The following is a 19,769-nucleotide window of genomic DNA, read 5'->3' as shown; positions in this document are numbered from 1 at the left end:
CTGTCATGCCGCCTGGCCGTGTTCCGACACTGCTCATCTTCCCCCGCGATAGGCCTCCCCTCCTTGTCACCGGGACGTCCTTGTCTGCACAATGCAAGTTCACCCATCCCGGCGAGAGGCTCTTGTTCCATTTCCTCACACTGTCACACAGCTCAGTGTTGCTGCCATGAGCTGCCGAGTAAATAAATATCTCAGGTACTTTTGTGTGTCCAGCGCACTGGACACAATATCCGGAAAACATAAAAGACTTGATGTTTCGCTGGTTGAATAAACCGTGACCGTAAAATTTATACGCCTTGCAGTAGCGGCGCTATTCCATGCCTCTAGCGGCGTGGGAAGTCGACAATGTGTGAAGTGGTAAAGACATCTCCATCAGAAAGGTCGAGCGTCCAGGTAGGCCTGAGCCTTGCTCCATGCCGTTCTGTCCTGCGCAGGCAGTTCGTCGGAGCCAAGAGTCTGCATACCTTGATTCAGAGCACTGATGAAATCCACGCAAATACGAAAGTCGTCTGTCAGGGCCTCGGCAAACGGCACAAAAGTCTTTGGGAACTCCTCCAGTCGTTCGTTTCGCCTTTCCTTGCTGTGCGCCATGTCATCTTCGTCAAAGAATGTCCGCACGGCAATGCCCAATCCAATGTCAGGTTCTTGCAGAAATGGGAGCCTGAGGGAAATGCGGGTCAGTAACTGTATAGACTGGACAATCTTGGAGGGAGGGGTGGTGTGTCTGTCCAACCTTTGGCTTATCTCTAGGTAGTCTTCTCTGTCTCTCTTACTTTGCCCATACATGAACATGGACGCCACGATAGCTTCAATCAAATCGCGATCCACCTCGCGAACCGCCGACGACTGGGAGCGGAATGCTAGGAGACTCTTGTTAAGGGGTCCACTGTAGCCATACACCTGGTGACGCAACTTCAAAAGCGTCGCACATTGGCTGATCAGCACCAGGCTAGTCTTGTCTTCTTCGGTTCCTCTGCGAGGCAGGCCGGCGATGTTTCCTTGATGCCTGGCTCCCAACACACCATGACGAACCAACTCAAAGGCAAGGAGTGCTGCTTCACCGAGTCCAGGGACCTCGGGGCGATTCTCTGCGGCATCCTTGAGAGCCAAAAAGGTGGTCGCCAATGCGTTCCCCCACTTGGTCAGCGTGTGGGAGTCGCCAACGTAGCCCCTCAGGTGAAGAAATCGCCAAATGGCAACAGATGTGACCATTTCCAAGCTGTCAATTCCTCTGATTTTATTCTCCTTGGCAATGGTCTTGGCCACGAACTCGGCGTTAGCGAGCGCCAGAACCTCCAGGTAGATGGGGCCTGCGAAGCCGGCTGGAAAGACACTGCGTAGGTCGCTCTCCTTGACATCCCAAGTACCAACCTGTTGTGACGGAGGTGGCTGCTGTGCACGATGGTTAATCGTGTGAGAGAACTTTGGATCGAACCAAACACGCAGTGAGATGTCCTTGTGTCCAATACCACGGTGGACACGAGGAATTATCAGGCCAAGAGCCTGTTCCTTGATTGGGACCAGCTTCGCGGTGACGAGCTTCTTGTACTCATCAGACACAACACCGTCCAGAGTTGGCTGCACCACGATCTGACCGTGCGTTATACTGTTCAGATTGCGTGCGCCAATGAGTCCCGTGTTGAGATAGTGGAAGAGCTCCGCGGGCAGCTGGAGGCCGAGATATTCGTGGTTGTCCTTGGTAAGGCGCTCGAAATCGTTGACAATAACCTCGCCGCTTTCGGCGATATAAATGAAATGGTGAACGGCCATCCGTGCCTTCCTGTACTTGTCCAGCCAATTGGCATCTTGAGCCTGCAGGATGTCGTTGAAGGATGCACATGCACTGGCGACAGACTTGTCAGAGGTCCTCAGCATGTTGACGGCGTCCATGATGCTGAAATGATTGGTGTACATCGAGGTGTCCAGCAGAGGGGGAAACGTGGGAAGAAAGGTGGTTCCAGTCATGAGTAAGGCGTCAATGAACATGGGCTCCGTGACACCAAGCATGCGCATCATCTTCTTCTTGGAAATGGCCGTGAGCTTGTTTGCTTCAAAATCGAGGGAGCGAATGATGGCATCCTTGATGGGGTAGAGAAGGAGCTCCTGAGGGCCCATGACGCCGGCACATTGATCAGAGTCAATCATCTCAAAGTAAGCCAGCTGTCGCATTGTCAGTCTCTTGAACCGCGGCATGCCGGCATCATGTCATGAGCAAGCGTACCTGAGCGCATGCATTGTAGGGAGGCACAAGAAAATGAAGACCTCGCTGCTTCAAAATTCCCTGCAACAACGGGTACAAGTTGTGGACATTGTAGGCACCTGAAGAGCGAGACACGATTAATCACGTGGGAAACTCCGCCAGAAAATCTGGGCCACGCATACCTGCATTGGCGCCAAAGGTTGCAACGGCTTGTTCGGCTTCCGATCTCGAGTACAGATCCCACGCCTCGTCTGTCTTCTTGTTCGCAGTCCGCCGACGCCTGAGGCCGACTTCGTCTTGGCCGGTAATGGACTGTCCATTGAAGACGAAGAAGGGAACGATGCGATGCTTATCCCAAAGGTTGAGATTCTCGGTGATGTGAGTCTGGATGCCAGTCAGGCCGCCGAGAGCCGAGAGTAGAGGTTCGTGGGCAGGCGGGGTGTCGAGGAGCTGGCTCAGATAGTAGGTCGCATCGACGGCTATGGAGCAGTCTTCGAGTTCAGAGAGGTCGACCGAGCTATTCAGACAGAAAATGGTCAGTAGCCATTCTTGATGCTCCAAGCAACGAGTGCGTGAATTGTGGGAAAGACGTGCGAGGCGCAAGGGGAAGGGGAGATGAGACGGGCGGAGCGAACGTACAATGCCTGGTTATTGATCCAGCCATCCTCAATGAGAACTGGCAAAAGGAGCATTGTCAGTCAACGGTTCTAGCAGAGCAGCAACGAGGGCAAGTGCACGGTCGAGACATCGACACTGTGGTTGATGGAGCGACGAGCTGGCCACGCGACCCGAGGACGGCACGTGTGGGCCAACAGGGTCAAGGGAAAGCCGCCATTGCCAGGCCGGCAACGTTGCCAGACAGCCTGCCAGAGGACAGGGACAAGATGGAAGCTGTCACAGCCGATATCGATGCGGGTGCTGCCCTCGGAGGCGCGGCGCGAGCACAACCAGCCCCGACAAGCACCAGCATCATCCATCAGATCTGGCCAGAGCAAGGCAAACAGCAGCAGCAGCACCGGCACACCACACGGGGAGGAAGACACATGACTCACGTGGCATCCTGAACAAACCCGGCGGCGACCAAAGCGCCCGTACTCGAGGAAGGGAAAATGGCTGGTCGACTGGACGAGGGCCCGATATGGAGTTGGTGGTTGCGCCGGGTGTAGTTGTCGAAGGGGTTCGGCGTTGAAGTTGGGTGGGAGTTGTGGATTTCTCTAGGGGACTCGAGTCTGGAGCCAAGAGAAATGCGGCTTCTTGCGCTGCTTGGCGCCTTTTCCGTGGCCCGAGAAGTCTTGTGAGGAGTGGACTGGCGGTTGGCAGTTTGGTGGAATAAAAAAAAAAAAAAAAAAAAAAAAAGAGAGAGAGAGAGAGAGAAAACACAGACTGCGCAGGATAGGTCAAGACGACGGTTACGCCTGCCTCGCCTGCTTTGCGGTCCTGTCTGCTTCGCCTTGTCCTGTCCTGAGGGAAAGTACTACTGCGTACAGCAGCTGCGCTCGCTTTGTCTGACGTGTCGTGTTGGGCTTAGTGTCATGCCGCTCTGGCTGGGACTCGAGCAACAGGTACTTGACCTAGGTACCTTGGGCACCTAGGTTCCTACTCCGTACTGAAGTGCCAAACCACCTTGGCCTTGCCTACTTCTTAGTAGGTACTTGAGTACTAAGTACTTAAAGTAGTCGACCTACTCAAGTAATCGCCTGTGCACCGCCGGACTGCTACTGGCTACCTTCTACTCAAGTACCCAAGGTTCTCCGTACTGGACATCTGGAGGTAAAAGCGGCGCTGCTGAGGCACCGCGTTGCTCGAACTGTTGCCAAAAGCCCCGGCCAAATACGTACTTGAGGAAGTGCTTTTTGTGTGAATACTTATGATGCGGCTAGTCTGCCTGCCTGTCTTGTCTCGTCTCGTTGTTGCTCAGGCACAAGCAGCTCGAAGCACAATAATTACCCGAGTACTTACTGAAGTAGGTACTCCGTACTTCCTCAGGTAAGTAGGTAGGTAGGTACCTAGGTAAGTACCTAGGTAGGTAAGCATCTAGACACACAGCAAAACTAAGTACCTAGGTACTCAAGTAGGTACTTAACTCAAAGGACTCAAGTACCTAGGTCGCTGGGTCCCAACGTCTCTTGGTCAAGTACAACTTAAGTACTATTATTAGTCAGTCCCTTACTCGAGTCCTCCGAGTCCTGACTCCTCGGCATTGGCACCCCGCAATTGAGCTGAGCTGCCAGGCTGTTTTTATCAATGCGGGTTCTCATGATTGATACATAACCCCAGCTTCATACACTCACAGGCTGTCTGTCCTCCAGCCGTTCACATGTCTTCTCGCTCGAACTCGACAAATGGCACGCTGGAATAAGAACGAATTCGACCTGCACCTCTGCAAGAGGTCAATGTTCCCGCCGGAGAATCTGCCTTGGCCCTTCTTCAACACCACACCAAACCATCGAACCCCCGACTCCAACTCCTCCATTCATTCCAACCGCAAAACGTTGTGCGGCCGCATCCCGCGCCGTGATAGCCGCGTGGCATAATTGATTGCTTGATTGATATATTCATTCATTCGGAGTACGAAGTGCTCGGTATGTATTCACGCCCACGCCTCACAGTCCCCGCAATACACCCACGACCCCCCCAATCGTCAACATTCAGATCCATTCTCGCCGTGAGTAACAAACACCACGCAAATAACAGGCGCCCGATCTCGCAGCAATGCCCCCCGCATCCGCAGTTATACCCATCGTCGACCTCTCCGGTCCCCAAGCAGACGTGGCAAAGCAACTAGTCGACGCCGCCGCCGACCATGGCTTCATCTACATCCGAAACCTCGGCCACGACATACCCGTAGCCAGCATTGACGAAGCATTTGCCCTGGTACGTCCCCTCATTGTCACGTTGGCAAGGGACTCGAAAACACTGATGACAATCCATGCAGTCCGAGAAGCTGTTCAGCGCACCGTCAGACGAAAAGCAAGCATGCTCCATCCAAACCAACAATCGAGGATGGGTAGGCATGCATGCCGAGACACTGGACCCCCAGAACCAAAAGGTGAACCGGTACTCCCTCTAGCAAATACCCCCTCATGTGTCAATCGATCGATATATGTGCAGAACCCTCTAAATGTCACCAGGTGGGAGATTTCAAAGAGTGAGCAACCGCGCATTCAAACCCCTCACTCCGCCGTCCATCTCAGGCAAATCCTAATGTCCACCCCAGAGCCTTCAACTTTGGCGAGTTCATAAACAGCAAGGCCCAGCAGCCCATACCGCCCACCGTCGCCGCCGACGAAGGCCGTTTCTCTGCCTTTGCCGACCTCTGCCGCGCTCTGTCTCTCAAAATCCTCACCCTCCTAGGCCAGGGCCTCCAAGTACGTCTCGTCGTCGTCCCGTCCCGCGCCCCCTCCCCCCTTTTCACTAACAACCCAGGTGGACGACTTCTTCACCTCTGCACACTTCAGATCGCCCTCGGGGAGCGGCAGCACCCTCCGCTTCCTCCGCTACCCCCCGCCGTCAAGCACATCCCACGCCGCCGAGGACGTCCGCGCCGGCGCCCACTCCGACTACGGCTCCATCACCCTCCTCTTCCGCCTCAAGGGCCAGGCTGGTCTGGAAATCCTCAAAAAGGACGGAACATGGGCGCCTGTCCCTGTCTCGCCGCCGGGCACCGAGAACGATGCCAGTCCTCCCATCCTAGTCAACATTGGCGACTTGTTGTCGTATTGGACCAACGGGCTCTTCAGGAGCACCGTCCACAGAGTGGTCTTCCCTACGAATGGCGCAGACGGGGTCGACGGCGAGAGCAGCAGCGAGCCGCGATACTCGATCGCCTTCTTTTGCCAGCCCATGGACGATGTCTTGCTGGAGCCCGTGCCGAGTGAGCGAGTGAGGAGTTTCGTCGAGGACGGTGTAGTGAAGAATCCCTATGCCGAGAGAAAAGTCGTGACGGCACGGCAGCACCTGTTCATGAGGTTGAGAGAGACCTACGGCACGTTGTATGAGGACGAGAAGGATTGACGTGCAGATGAGTGTACAGTGTCCGCCTCTGCAGCGTAAAACGAATTCTTGGGTATCCTGGTTGCGCCCCCCTCCCCTCTTTCCCCATCCATCCAGTCAAGCGTATTCAACATGTTTCCCAAGGCTGCTTATCCAATCTCCTATACAATTCCACAGTACCACCTCCGCCAAGGGTCATGGAACCCATCGTAATACTTGGTCTCCGTTTCTTCATCCTCCATCACCTTGAGATGCTCCAACACTCGCCAATCGTACACCGCTATCCACCCCCGCGTTTTCCGGGGCACTTCCTTTCGAGCTCTTTCCACCTCGGCCAGCACAAGCTTAGTCTCGCTGGCCTTGTCTACCGTGTCAACCAGGATGATGCTCTGCAGAGACTTGTCGTTGCCCAACGTGGCGCCATGGTTGTTTTCCCGTGCCCAGTCATCCAACGATACCGCAAATTCGGACGCACCATGGACGTCTAGCAGCGCCGTCCGCTCTGACGAGGGCCCCAGTGCCCTCGAAGCCAGAAGGATCGTGCACGCAGATAGATGGCACTTATCGCCAGCAAACTTGCACCTACTCCTGAATCGAGATGATGTGTTTGTCATCTGAGCTGCTACAGGGGAAGAAATACCAGTTGGCGTGCAGTCAGGCTCGCCCTCTGCAGGACCAGCTCGCTCACAAGCTGCATCAGAAGCTGCATCCTTCTGCGTTCCTCGTCTATGTGACGGCATCCTGTCGAATCCAAGGCGCTGATCTGTCCGACCGCTCACAGGAAGCGACGAACGCGGCGTCGCAAGCTGCTGAGAGACATCGCCATCAATATCATCTAAAGGCCTCCGCGACATCTTGGTCGCCGATACTGGTGACGAGCAGCCTGTCGTCGAGAGACGGCGTTTTGGTATCGGTTCCGCGACGGGCGCAGACGGTGTCGCGTACTTCCGTTTGCTCTCCCTCGTTGGTGTCTGGGGCTCTTGTTCCGGCGGAGAAGAAGTAGGCGGGGTGAAGAGCGATGCAGTCGAAACGGCAGTTGATTTTTGACTCTTGTCATGAATCCTGGCTACTTGGGGAATTTCGCTCAGCGACCGCTGCATTATTGGCGGCAAAGGCGTTCTGGAGCTGCACGGCGAAGGGGTAGGCATCGTCGTAGCCGTCAGCTGACTGACGGCATCGACCGCGCGCCCTCTGGGATCGGCCCCTTCCAGCCTGGCAATCCATTCAAGGTTCTCTTGACTGTCTTCCAGGTCCGGAGTTGCCCTTGCGTTTTCGGCCATCTCCTGCAGCTCGTCAAACGTGACCGTGTCCGAAAAGTCCCTGTCAAAGTGTATCTTGGAGACGGCAGGAAATCTCAGCGTCCAAAAGCCCATGTTGCCCGGTTTGTGAAAGCTGAAGCACCTCAAGTCGAAAACAGCTGGGTTTTGAAACGCCACGGTCAGCGGAGCGTTGGCCTCAATGCCCTTCGGAACGAGTAGCTTTGTCCTGTCATTCTTGGACATTGGGACCGACACAGGACTGCAGTGAGATATGAAGCTTTTGAGAAGTGGCTCTGTAATCTCCACGGCGCTGACGACGGTGAATCTTGGCTTGGCATCCCACCGCCTGACTTCTTCCTTGTTGGTCAAGCAGCCCACGAAAAATACGGTCCATTGAAGATGAGGAATCCTGTAGGACCTTGCCCTTGCAGAATTGAAGCCTGCCCCGACAACAGCGAAGTCTCCCACGTCGCCGAAGTTGCCAATGTATTCCTTTTTGAGCTTGATACATAGGCCTGAAGTGCGACCATGGTGGGCTTCAAAGTTGAAATACGGGTCGTCCGGCTTGAGCACCAAGCCCTCCCCTTTACCAGTGATAACGTTAGCGAATGCCTTTCGCAGCTCTGAAGCCGCGCTTGTGCGATGAAAGTCTATGAGCGTCCGTTTTACCAATTCCGCTCGGCCCCGCTCGCAATTGATTGTCTTTTGTAACAATTTGAATCTTTCAGAATGGCGGACGCCTAGCAACGATTGGTCATCGTGGAGGAGGATATCATAGTACACAATCATCAAATTCTCATACCAACGTGGCCTGACTCAGTTAGGACAACTCCGTGACCATGTGAGGAGTGTCAGACATACGGTGAATCCAGGTCAGTGCCCATGAGCCGACCACGTCGTGCGACATGGTTCCTGATTTTGTGGAACGGCATCGTCTTGTTCTCCTAGCGGTGGTGAGAAAGGAAGTCTGTTTACTTGAGGCGTACGTACCACATCGTTATGCACCACCAGTTCTCCCTCGAGGATGCAGCCTTTCCGCACACTGCAGTTTGACGTGCCAAAGCCGAGAGATTTGACAATTACTCTGCCCCGAGTCAGCCGGCACTCACTCGGCAAGAAGATGCGACTCCGCTGCTCACCCATGTAAGTTGTGTCTGTCCTCCGTGCTGTCCTTGCCGCTCTTGGAGAAAATCTGAACTCTTGGTTTTCCGCCAGCTAGGTCGACATGTATTTGGCAATACTCGCCGTCGATCTTTTGCTCCACGCTCATGCGTCCATGTCCCATATCTAGGCAATGTTTGATGCTGCGGCCTTTGAGCCAATTCTGTCTCCCTACCTTGACCCCCAATTTTGGTTTAGCCGCTGCAAGGATCCTATTCCTCCGCGGAGAGCTTCTCGTAGAATTAGGGAGCAGGCTACCCTTGGCCGATTGTAGCGTTTGGATGGCAGTTGCAAAGTCGTCTTGCGCTTTGAGGATGAGGGGCAGGCTTGGATCGCAGCAGCGGTACACGAGCTGGGAATCCAAAATAACCGGCTGGTAGTCCTTCAGGACAAGTCGTGTAAACCACTTGGCCTCGCGCGCAGTGAGACGACGATAGAGATCTTCCAGGTCACATCGCCCCCGCGGAGCCAGGGCGGCTTCTGAATTTCGAATACACGGGGAGCTCCATTTGATCCTCGACGCCAAGCTGTGCAAAACCTCGTCGATTGCTTCTACACTGATTCGCAGTTTCTCACTGCACGTGGGATTTGGCTGCGTTGTCACATGAGTGAGCAAGCGCGTCCAGCGTGGGAATCAATCAGGGCTGGAATTTACTGTAGAATTGAGAATGCGTTCAGTACAATCCGCAAGGTCAGCGCACTGCCCGGGCTGTTTGTACAAGGCGAGTTCCACGATTCGGGACGATCCGAGCATCAAGGCCCTCCCGATGATCTTCTCCAGGGTCGGGGCTTTGATGCAGTAAACTCGGTCTGTCCGTTTCTCTGGTAGCAAAGTGGAAAGCAAGGCAGCCAGGTCTGTGTCATGCGCGTCGAGGCGGCCGCGGTGCCGTGCAAACCAGTCGACCACAGCCTGTGTGTTGGACTTATTTGCGACGCAGAGTCGGTGGCACTCGTCCAGCAAGTCACACACGAGAACAAAGGGAAACGGCATGATGAGTTGTTGAAGCTGCGGTACACATTTCGAGGAGACGAGTCGAAAGTTGTGGGGATTCAGGAACCCCTCGGAACGCGCTTGTGCGAGTCGGCCCCACCAAGAGACGGATCCATCCGAGTGCGCTCAGAAGCCACGCGAAATGGACGCGCAGTCACATGAGTGTCAGTTTCAAGTAGAGCGGTCATGCGGTTGGTAGCTTGATAACCCTAACCCTAAATCTTGCCGCAAGAGAGATTATATATATTTAATCTACTCCGTACCAAAAGAGAAAATATGTGTATATTAAGAAAGGAAGAAAAACAATCTATCTTGAATTGTTTCTCATTAAGAGTGCAGAGCGGTCGAGATTTCTCACCCCAGCGTTACATCCACAACACAAGGGAGCCAGCATTCGAGTCTTCGGTTTGCAGATACAGAGTCCTCATTGCACCCAAATTGCTCTCCTTCAAATTTCTTCCGTGACAAGATTCAAAGCAGCAAAGTGTCCAAGAGGTGAATACCCGCACGATACTCCGCGTCGTCATTCAGTGCCTGTCCTCACGCGCCTTGACCCAGCGTCATTCATTCTCTGAACGACGGTGTGAAGCTGGCAAGAGGGCATCACAACAATGAGCAGCCATCACCCCATCGGCCACGTGCGTGTCGCACATAAACAAGAAGCATGAATCGCACGACATGTTTGATTGGCTGCTAATTTCAGCAGGAAATTGGGGTTCCTGCGGGGGCTCAACAACGGGGGCGGGGCGCGCCATGCCGAATGAAATTAAATTGCTTTTAGTCCATGTTTTTATTATTACGTATATCATCATCACCACCATCATTATTTCACCGTGCGGACTGGTATACCGTATGACAGGGTCTGGCGCAAACGGCTGCGACCGCGAACCAGTGACGAGGCTTGATTTCGTCCAGAGCCCTGCCACTGCCAGGCTGCGGTCGGGCTGGGATCAAGGAAGGACGCGGGCGCGGGCGCGTGGGTGTTTTTTTTCAGTGTTGGAACGTTGAGTTGTTGACGATGCGAGCGGCGAGCGGCGAGAGACAACATACGAGGTGCGTCGTTGCGCCGCCGGGAATAAGTAATCGTAGCCGTTGATTGACGTGCACTCGGTAGTAGTATTGTTATTCATTCATCGAGCCGACTTGGGGCATGTGCCACGAGTCCGAGTCAAGTCGAGTCGAGTCGGGTCGAGCGCCGACTTGATAAACAAACGACCGTCGCTGCCTCGCAGTCGTCGGCCCTGTGCTTCGTCGGTCTGTCTCAAACACCACTGAGCGCATCGATCGACACGCGGCCCGCCGTCGCCGTTGTCCAAGTTCGAACGAAACAGGCTTGACGCTTGACGGTGACAGCCACGCCCTTCGAATCTTCTTTTCGCAACCTGGAGGACCCGGAGCCTCTCCGCCTCAGCCTCTCGGCCAAACGAAACGCCATCCGTCACCGCTCCGACCGACCGGCCGCATCTGCATGCACGGTTTGTCTTCATCGTCCGTCGTCTTCGTCCCCCGACTTTTACCACGAGCACAGAACCCCGGACGGCCGGTGGACAGCGAGTTAAGCGGCCGGTTCCACGCTCCACGCCAATTTGGGTTTGTGTTTGCTCACTTGTGACGAACGTTGCGACCCGCCCGTTGCCCCGGCGCCCAGACATTGATTCATCCGGCACCGGTCGACGGACCAATGACGCTGGCCAATTGAGCCTGCGCCCGCCGTCCGCGAATAGCCCTGCTACTAAGAAAAAAAGCGCCGGCGAACAAGACGAGGATTGAAATTAAAGGACAAGAAAGAAGAAATTAAATAAGAAAAAATACCTGACCGGGCACTACCAGCACTGCTAGCACTAGTCATCGTCGACTGACCGACTTTCGAGTCGGCAATTGGCCGATTGGCCGGTCCCTCCACCCGATTTGCGTCGCCAGGCCAGAATGAGCAGCAGCCAGGCCCGTCTCTGGCTCTGGCTCGGGCTCGTCTGGTCTTCCTTCGCTTCACACCCTCACTCATGACTGCTTTCTTCTTCATTTGCGTCCTCGACCGCTACTTCGCTCTCTTCCATGAATATCGTCGCCGTCTAACCCAGCGCCCGCTTGTCCTTGCGCTCGCCCCAGGAGGTTCTGCGCGCTGCCGCAGAGCCCTGTCCTCTCCTTCATCCATCCAGATCCTGGTCCAGCGTTGTCGAGCGCACACAAGTTGGAGCAGTCGCCGCTCGTTGCATACATCCGACAACAACACCAAGAGGCTCCCGGCCATGGCCTCGCGTCCAGAGATTCGCCGTCGCCGCTCTGCGGCCGACGGCACGCCCGTGGAGCCCTCCATCTTGGCTTCGGCCCTTGGATCCGCCGCATCTTCGGCATCATCATCGTCGCCATCACCATCGCCATCACCCCTGACGAGCAAGCTCAGCAAGCATCGAAGCCTGGACGGCAGCATCTGGTCCACGCCGCCTTCGTCCAAGCGCCATTCACGCACCGGCTCTGCTTCTCGCGTCCCAAACAGACTGTCACTCACTCTTCCGATTGCGCTGCCAACCAGCGATCCTACGAGACCTACACCCACAACGACGGCATCTACGCCCCTTTCCATACCCCCCACTCCACGGCATCATCCAGGTCCGCCGTCGCCTTGCAACGTGGACGAGTTCATAAGGACAATCGCCGCAAAGGAGCGCAGGGTACTCGAGCTGAGAGAGGCGCTGGCCCACGAAGAGTCGGAACTTGCAGCGCTCAAGAAGCAGTTCTGCTCGGTGGACGCCCTTCGCAATCGAGACGGCGGCCTCCATGATCCCACCAGCAGAGAATTTACCCCAGCTGCGGACGGGGGCTCGCAGTCACCCAGATGCAGCGTCGACGTGGACCACCGCAGGAGCCTCCTGCTGCAAACTCAAAACCAAGGTACGCCTACACAGAACCGCAGGACGGCCTTTAGGGGACGCCATACCCGTACACTGTCCCTTCTCTCGCCGGCGAGACCCAAACCCGAATTCTCCGTCTTGGAGGACAAGATGGGGCCAGATACCCCGTCTTCGTCATATCAGCACAGGACAACTCAGGCCGCCAACCCGGTGCTGGCAAAGAGGGCGTCGTGGCAGCCCCGAAGCCAGCAAAGTCCACTTGCTGCCTCGCAGTTCATGCAAGACGTCCGGCTCGGCTTCAAGGCCTTTGTGGAGGATATTCGACAGATCACGATTGGTGATGAGCCCATTCTTGGGCACAGCGAGAGTCCTTTGCAACAACACCGGACCGGGTCGACGAGCCGCGCAGGGCCGTCCGACCAGGCCCGTTGTAGAAACGGCCAGGCAGTCCAGAGCAGAGCGAGCCCTTTGGAGGCGTCGGCGCCCGCGGCAACGGCTTCGCCAACGCCCACGAGCTCTGAAAAGGACGTGTCGCTGGAAAGGTCGCGGCCCGCAAAGAGCAAGCATTTCTCCTGGACGCCGCTGGGCTTTGATTCCCTCGACGACACCGACTGGGCCAGTTGGGAGTCTCCCGTCGCCCCCAACACCACGCGCTGGAGCGGCTCGACTGTGCACGACGCAGCAATGGACGACATTCAGAGCATCTCCGAGCATGAGGAGCACGCAACTCCAGTGTAAGTGTTTGGAAAGGCAAGTGAACCCCCCAGAGCACAATAGACGGCTGACCAAGACGTAGGAAACCAAAAAACTTGGAAACCCCCATCCTATCCCCAAACAAACTCGAAGAAATCTTCCCCAACGTGGTCAACCGGTTGTCGCCCAGCAACATCAAGCGCACGGCCAACAATCTCCTCGACGAGTGGGAGAAGTCCCTGGTGGCACCCACGGCGTCGGAGGAGCAGCAGCAGCAGGCCAACAAGGAAAACACGGCACCGACAAGGACATGATGAACGGCAACAGGGACCAAATCATCCGGGACATGATTCACATGAGTATTCTGATACAGCGTCTGAGGTGGCACCAGCCGGAGGGAAGCCACTCTGTAGCGTCCTGGGCGAAGGGCGTAGATTCTGTGTGTGTCGCCTGGCGGCAGCGGGCGACGACGGCGGGCGGCTGGGCACATTGGATAGCGTGGCTGAGGTGCGTGTTTGCCCTGAGGCAGACCTGGAAGCTTCTGTATAGGCTGTATCTGGGATGGGGGTGGACATTCGGCTCATGGACGCTGGGGTCTTGCGTGGCTGGTGTTGGAGGCGGCGACATGTTGAGGATTTGTGCGACGTTGAGGGGATTCGTGGTGGGGGTTGCTTGTATTTGAGACGACGCGACGATAATGATGAATGACTTGTTTGGACTGCATGACCAGCATGAAGTGCGCGTTGAGCAGGTGAGAGAAGGGCGTCTCTGTCGTGGCGGAGTCGCATCGCGACGGAGATGCGGCTGACATGGCCTGGCCAGATTACCAGCGTCCGTGTCTTCTTCCGCGATCCATGCACGGCACCATCCGTAAGCCGCCCCCAACCAAGTCTGGCCAGACCAGCCCAGCCTTGGCCACATGGAGGATCAGATACTCCGTACTGATACTCCACACTGAAGTGGGCGTGCCGGGGCGAGTGCATGATGCAGCAGAAGCCCCGCTCCTGTTGCCGCATGCATCTCGCTCTCGGTTTGCGCCGTGTCGCGCAGCATCGCGAGGCCGAGAAGCGAGTGCGAGAAGCGCCCGCCCTACCAGGACCTACGTTGTGCTTTTCTTTTTTGCTTTTCTTTTCTTGCTTGATCCTGTGTGATGCAGTGCAGTGCCACGTCACATCTCCAAATCGGCAGTGGAAATGGAAATGAAGGAAGCACTTATTAAGGCGAGGTGCCCGCTTGTCCTTTGTTCCACGCAAGAGCAACACCGCCGCCTTTGAAGATTGTGGGACTTCTGCAAGTCGACCACGCCGCCATCTCCCCATCCCAGATATATCGCGCTGGCATATCCCGTCAAACGTCGGCCATTCTCATTGCCAACTGTTCCGAAAGAAGGAACGGAAACATGGGAGAGTTCAAGCCCAAGCTGGCGCCTGTGCCGTCGCCTGCGGTGGAGAAGCCAATCCCCCTCGCCGTTGTATGTTTCTCACTCTCACCCATCGTCGCCAAGCACTGCTGACGCCCCGGCCAGCTCTTCCTCAAGTCGCTCCTCGCGCAACGTCATGGAATCTTCCTCATCGCCGCCATCCAACTCGTCATATGTACCGTCTTCCCCGGCCGCTACGCCGCGGTGCCCATCGCCACGCTCGTCCTGGGCGTCCTCACCACCGAAATCATCGACTTCTTCCTCCCGCGCCGCGCCACGCCCCCGGCCTACATGACCGCCGTCGTCCCCGGCCGGACCACCTCGCTCCTCCCCAAGGCCGACGGCACATTCGGCTCGGAGCCCTCGTCGCGGCCCCTCGTCGTCTTCAACCTCGGCGCGCAGTTCAACCACCCCCGCGGCCGCATGTGCCCGCACAGCAGGGAAATGGCCGACAAGTTCGCCGAGATGAACCACAACCTGCTCGAGCGCCGGGACGAGCTGGGGCTCATCAGCATCACCGACTGGGTCGGCTGCAGGCCTGGCACGGCCGACACCCTCTTGACCAGCTACTATTTCCGCGACGTCGAGAGCATCCACAAGTTTGCGCACGAGGAATTGCACCGCGGCGCGTGGGACTGGTACAACAGCGTGAGGCCGGACCACATTGGCATCTTCCACGAGACCTTTGTCGTTCCGGCGCACTCGTACGAGACCATCTACGCCAACTGCAAGCCCTTGATGCTGGGCGCCGGCGTGGTCAAGTGCGACGAGATGGAGGGCGAGCGGACATGGCGGAATACGCTGGTGAGTGCGGATAACGTCGAGTTGAAGACGCAGTGGCGTCGGATGAACAGGGACGGCGACGGCATTCCGAAACAATGAGTTGGTGGTGGCACTGCCAGGGGAGAGGAGGTCCTTGACGAGTAGAGACTTTCTGCTTGGATTGCTCCAGATGTGGTTCAAGCCAGTCGGTGAATAGAACTTTGATGGGAGCCATGATGTGGTTTAGCTGTATGAGATTGTCTGCTTTTCGCTTTTGCCCACGCCACGCCCAGCAAAGTCACATTTGTCGCCAAAAGTTCTCTGTGAATGCGTGCTGCGCGACCACTATCCTGCTAACCTCGCCTATCTTTCGTATTAGTGAAAGTTCAAAAAACTAATAATCACAGTACTATGCGATACTACACAGAGGAAGCCCAGTGCGAGACGCATTCATGATAATCGGTGTAGGTGGCCTATGGGAACACAGGTGAAACCGACAAGTCTCAGTCTTGACAACTACCGTCAAAGAACCATTGCACTACTCAACTGTACACCAAGTTCACTACAACTCACCAAAAGCCGTCTATTGTTTTCAAAGTCTGACGGAATAATCGAAAGGGCTGCACATCTTGGAATATTGGCCAAGATGACCGTGGCTTGCGGCGCAGCTGGTATGAGTTGGGCATCAAGATGCCATATATTCGATGTAGAGTCCTCCTACATGTTAATGAAGTGAACGCCATCACAAGAAGCTGCCAAAGCGACAAAAAATGAACGGCTTGGGGTTGGGGTCCTCCAAGCTTGCCGACGATGTTGACGTTGGTCGGAGATTTCGTGAGTGTGGTGGGTTTTGGAGCGGTTTATCCGGAGTACGGACCATTGATGCACCTGGAGCTTTGCGTGTGAGGGGGAGTCGGCGGGACGCTGAGGGGCGCTGAGGGATGCGCGGTCACTAAAAGTCCGGTTGGCTTTGGGTGGGTCCTTCCCGAGTCGTCCTTCCGAGCGTGGCTCTTTCCAAGATTAGATGCCAGGGGTGGCGCAAGCTAGTTAGTTATATACTCCACCGAGCTGCGACCCTCACCTCAGCCCACCACACATTTTCTCCAATCCCAACTCCTAACGAGCCAAAGGACCAAAGTCAACTAGGAGCCCTGCGGCCGTCAAGGCGCACCGCACCCATCACATCAGGGGCATGGACACCAGGGATGAGGGAATTCCGACTCGTCCCCAGCCTCACAACTTAGGGCGCGACGCCAAGGACTGCTAAGCCGCGGCAGGCCATTGATGCCTTTCGTCCTTTCTCACGGAAAACACGCAGAGTCGTCTCTTACATCTATTCTTGTGCAACATCAGCCTGTCAGTCAACTAAGGTCGTAAGGTCGTTTAAACTTTTGGGCGTACCCGACATGGGGGCCAGTAGTCACAGCCTTCTTCGGGAGACGAGTCTGCCATCTCGTGTCGCGTATGATCGAGGGCTTGTGACTAAAATGAGGCCCATACGAGATGACAGCGGCATATCTGACAACAGTCCAGTCGAGGTGTTCAGGAGAAATCCGGACGAAACCAATTACGGAGTACTTTACTCGATAGCAGCGAGAGTGGCCCCTGGGCCCGAACAAAGGTGTTACCGAGCACGGAGACTCCATACTGTTGCACCCACCCTCTTCAAGCTGACGGCACAATCTCCTTGTCTTGGCCCGACTTGGTTTGTCACGGAACAGCACCTAGTGGCATCCAGAATCCACAAGCCCCATCATGGATATGTCTCCTGAGAAGCGGGCAGGGTCCTGATGGTGACCACCGTCCCCCCCTGCAACGGCTCTCTATTCCCACTTTCCATTCTTCAATTTCTGGTCATTTATTCCTATTGTCGTCCCATATTGCTCCCTCCGCCTAGCAGCTCGCGCGGACGAGTCACCGTACGGCAGCTACCGACTTCATATTCACTCATTTCCGATACAATTTACACATTTACGTACCTCTTTTGACTCCTTTGCTGGTGGTCTAGGTTGCTTCACAGGCGTCCTTCCCGCTGCCTACGTGTTGACAACAACTATCTTCGTAAATCTCACGTGCGACACCAATTTTGGGTTCCGAATTGATGTTTTCCATCATTCACTTGTACATTACAATCACAGTCACCTAACGCAGGCTGGGCTTGCCACAAAACGTCTTACCCCTAGACTCGAGGGCGCTACATGTACTCCCGATCAACGAGTCCTGTTGCTCAGTTTAGTCCCGGCATCTTCATATTCTTGAGCCTGTTCATTCGGTCGCTTGAGCAATTATGAAAGGCTTCGCGACAGCGGCGGCGTTGTCGCTCGTCCTGGTGGGCACTCCTGTCGTTGGTCTGGATATCAAAATCGAAGATGAAGGTGGGTTCGACTTTGGGGCCCTTCAATGGATTCCTTCGTGGAGGTAGTGTTCTGATTATGGGTGACATTTAGCCTCCTTGAAGAGCGCGGCCGGGACGATTGCCTACGGTCTAATGAAGTACTACAGCGGAAATAATACGGGCGATACCCCGGGAAACTTGCCAGATCCATACTATTGTGAGAATTACATCATTTTCCGAGACATTTCCAAGCTTCACGTTGCAGGCACGTCGCTGACACCAAGCAGGGTGGGAGGCGGGGGCTATGTTTGGCACCATCATCGACTACTGGCATCTCACGGGGGATAGCTCTTACAATGATGCTACGATGCAGGCAATGTTACACCAAGCTGGGGACACCAAGGACTTTATGCCCAAGAATCAGACGAGAACCGAAGGCAACGACGATCAAGGCTTTTGGGCCATGGCGGCCATGTCTGCCGCCGAGAATAAATTCCCCGATCCTCCGAGCGATCAAGCCCAGTGGCTCGCCCTGGCGCAGGCCGTATTCAACCAGTATGTTTTGCGATGGGATCCAGCTGACTGCAAGGGTGGCATGAGGTGGCAAATCTTTCAGTTCAACAATGGCTGGAACTACAAAAATTCCATCTCGAACGGATGCTTTTTCAATATAGCGGCTCGACTGCATCGTTATACAGGTAACAGCACCTACGGCGACTGGGCCACCAAGGTTTTTGAGTGGCAACAATCCATCAACTTGATCACTAGTGACTACGGCGTACACGACGGTATCAGTATCGACCCGGACGGGACTTGTACAAGAATCGACATGCTAGAGTGGTCCTACAACTCGGGTATTTACCTTCATGGCGCCGCTGCCATGTACAACGCCACGTCAGATGACAAGTGGAAGAAGGCAGTTGACGGTATCTTGAAGCATGCCTCTGAAAAGTTTTTCAAGGACGGTGTGGCCTACGAACAGTTCTGCGAGTTCAACAAGTTGTGCAACAACGACCAACAAAGTTTCAAGGGCTACCTCCTTCGATGGCTCGCGGGCACGGCCCAATTGGCCCCGTACACCTATAACACCATCAAACCATTCCTTCAAAAGGCCGGCATAGCCGCTGCGGCTGCCTGTACCGGGTCGACAGCGGCACCAAATTTCAAGGGTCAGCCGGGAACTGCCTGCGGCTTCAGCTGGATTCCACAGGGCAAGTTTGATGGAATCGTTGGTGTTGGTGAGCAGATGAATGCTTTGGACGCAGTCATGTACAACCTCGTGCAAAAATCGGCGCCGCCAGTGACACAGAAGAATGGCGGTACATCCAAGGGCAACCCATCGGCTGGTAGTGGTGGCACGGAAGATCCGACGGTGCTTAAGCCTCTGACTACGGTAGACAAGGTCGGGGCGGGTATCGTCACGATGCTGTTCATTGTAGGTGCCGTCGGCGGAACTGCGTTTATGCTTCTGGAATTTAGATGAAGGAAGCATGTAGGGCGTTGGACCTTTTGTTCTTTTGTTATGCAACTGAGGCTGCGGTTTTTTTTTTTTCTATAATCGGCAGATGGAGATACCATGACGGTTCTGGGGATTTGTTTGGAACGGCGTTTATTGGAACATGGAATCCGGTCAGGCAAACAGCTGTCGCCATTTTGGGAGACTGGCTCCCTCGGGGACGCGACGAAAGGCCAAGGTTGAGCACTACCATTGCGTCCCCTGTCTGTCAGTTGAAGTCGAGTCGCGCTAGCATTGCATCAAGACAGCGAAGCGTACCTGTACTGGAGCACTCAGAAATAGAATGAGTCGGAAGGATGAGGCACCAGTGCCCAGATGCTACGTGGGTGGTTGCAATGCCACGTTGGAATTTGAGAGAAGCCCCCGAAGTATCCGCGTGGCTTCATGGCGTTTTGCCATTCAATCTCTGGCTATCCAGTCCGTTCCGTCTGGCATTGGGAATTTTGAAGATTGTTGGCAGCAACAACGCCTAGCTTCTTGTCCGACACCACGACGACCTTGGATGTGCATGTCGGTCTGGCCTGGAGGAGCAACGCACGACGGATGACTTGTGACCCCGCTCGTCGTCCGACTCGTCTCGTTTACGCCAC

General features: G+C 55.3%; 6 protein-coding genes across 6 annotated transcripts; 4 read left to right on the top strand and 2 right to left on the bottom strand.

Annotated features, from left to right (window-relative positions):
* Positions 1–372: 372 nt before the first annotated feature.
* On the bottom strand, positions 373–2,892 carry MAM_00488 (XPG I-region protein; the record flags this gene model as incomplete). Its single annotated transcript, XM_040819287.1, has 4 exons — positions 373–2,160; positions 2,222–2,319; positions 2,383–2,717; positions 2,840–2,892. 4 exons carry the CDS (start codon positions 2,890–2,892, stop codon positions 373–375), a joined length of 2,274 nt encoding a protein of 757 aa, XP_040682552.1.
* A 2,020-nt stretch (positions 2,893–4,912) lies between these two features.
* On the top strand, positions 4,913–6,214 carry MAM_00487 (Oxoglutarate/iron-dependent oxygenase; the record flags this gene model as incomplete). The annotated part of the gene is made up of 5 exons (XM_040819286.1): positions 4,913–5,074; positions 5,136–5,249; positions 5,332–5,348; positions 5,418–5,568; positions 5,627–6,214. 5 exons carry the CDS (start codon positions 4,913–4,915, stop codon positions 6,212–6,214), a joined length of 1,032 nt encoding a protein of 343 aa, XP_040682551.1.
* Positions 6,215–6,354: 140 nt separating this feature from the next.
* On the bottom strand, positions 6,355–9,604 carry MAM_00486 (ATP dependent DNA ligase domain protein; the record flags this gene model as incomplete). Its single annotated transcript, XM_040819285.1, has 5 exons — positions 6,355–8,263; positions 8,314–8,396; positions 8,443–8,536; positions 8,592–9,170; positions 9,315–9,604. 5 exons carry the CDS (start codon positions 9,602–9,604, stop codon positions 6,355–6,357), a joined length of 2,955 nt encoding a protein of 984 aa, XP_040682550.1.
* Positions 9,605–11,604: 2,000 nt separating this feature from the next.
* On the top strand, positions 11,605–13,460 carry MAM_00485 (uncharacterized protein; the record flags this gene model as incomplete). The annotated part of the gene is made up of 2 exons (XM_040819284.1): positions 11,605–13,187; positions 13,250–13,460. 2 exons carry the CDS (start codon positions 11,605–11,607, stop codon positions 13,458–13,460), a joined length of 1,794 nt encoding a protein of 597 aa, XP_040682549.1.
* Positions 13,461–14,545: 1,085 nt separating this feature from the next.
* Positions 14,546–15,448, top strand: MAM_00484 (uncharacterized protein; the record flags this gene model as incomplete). Its single annotated transcript, XM_040819283.1, has 2 exons — positions 14,546–14,617; positions 14,672–15,448. 2 exons carry the CDS (start codon positions 14,546–14,548, stop codon positions 15,446–15,448), a joined length of 849 nt encoding a protein of 282 aa, XP_040682548.1.
* Positions 15,449–17,615: 2,167 nt separating this feature from the next.
* Positions 17,616–19,146, top strand: MAM_00483 (Mannan endo-1,6-alpha-mannosidase; the record flags this gene model as incomplete). Its single annotated transcript, XM_040819282.1, has 3 exons — positions 17,616–17,703; positions 17,776–17,880; positions 17,951–19,146. The coding sequence occupies 3 exons, from the start codon at positions 17,616–17,618 to the stop codon at positions 19,144–19,146; spliced, it is 1,389 nt and encodes a 462-aa protein (XP_040682547.1).
* Positions 19,147–19,769: the final 623 nt, after the last annotated feature.

The sequence above is a fragment of the Metarhizium album genome (genome assembly GCF_000804445.1).
Source record: "Metarhizium album ARSEF 1941 chromosome Unknown scaffold_1, whole genome shotgun sequence".
In the NCBI taxonomy this organism is placed as follows: domain Eukaryota; kingdom Fungi; phylum Ascomycota; class Sordariomycetes; order Hypocreales; family Clavicipitaceae; genus Metarhizium; species Metarhizium album.
This window is presented reverse-complemented; position numbering and strand designations above follow the sequence as displayed.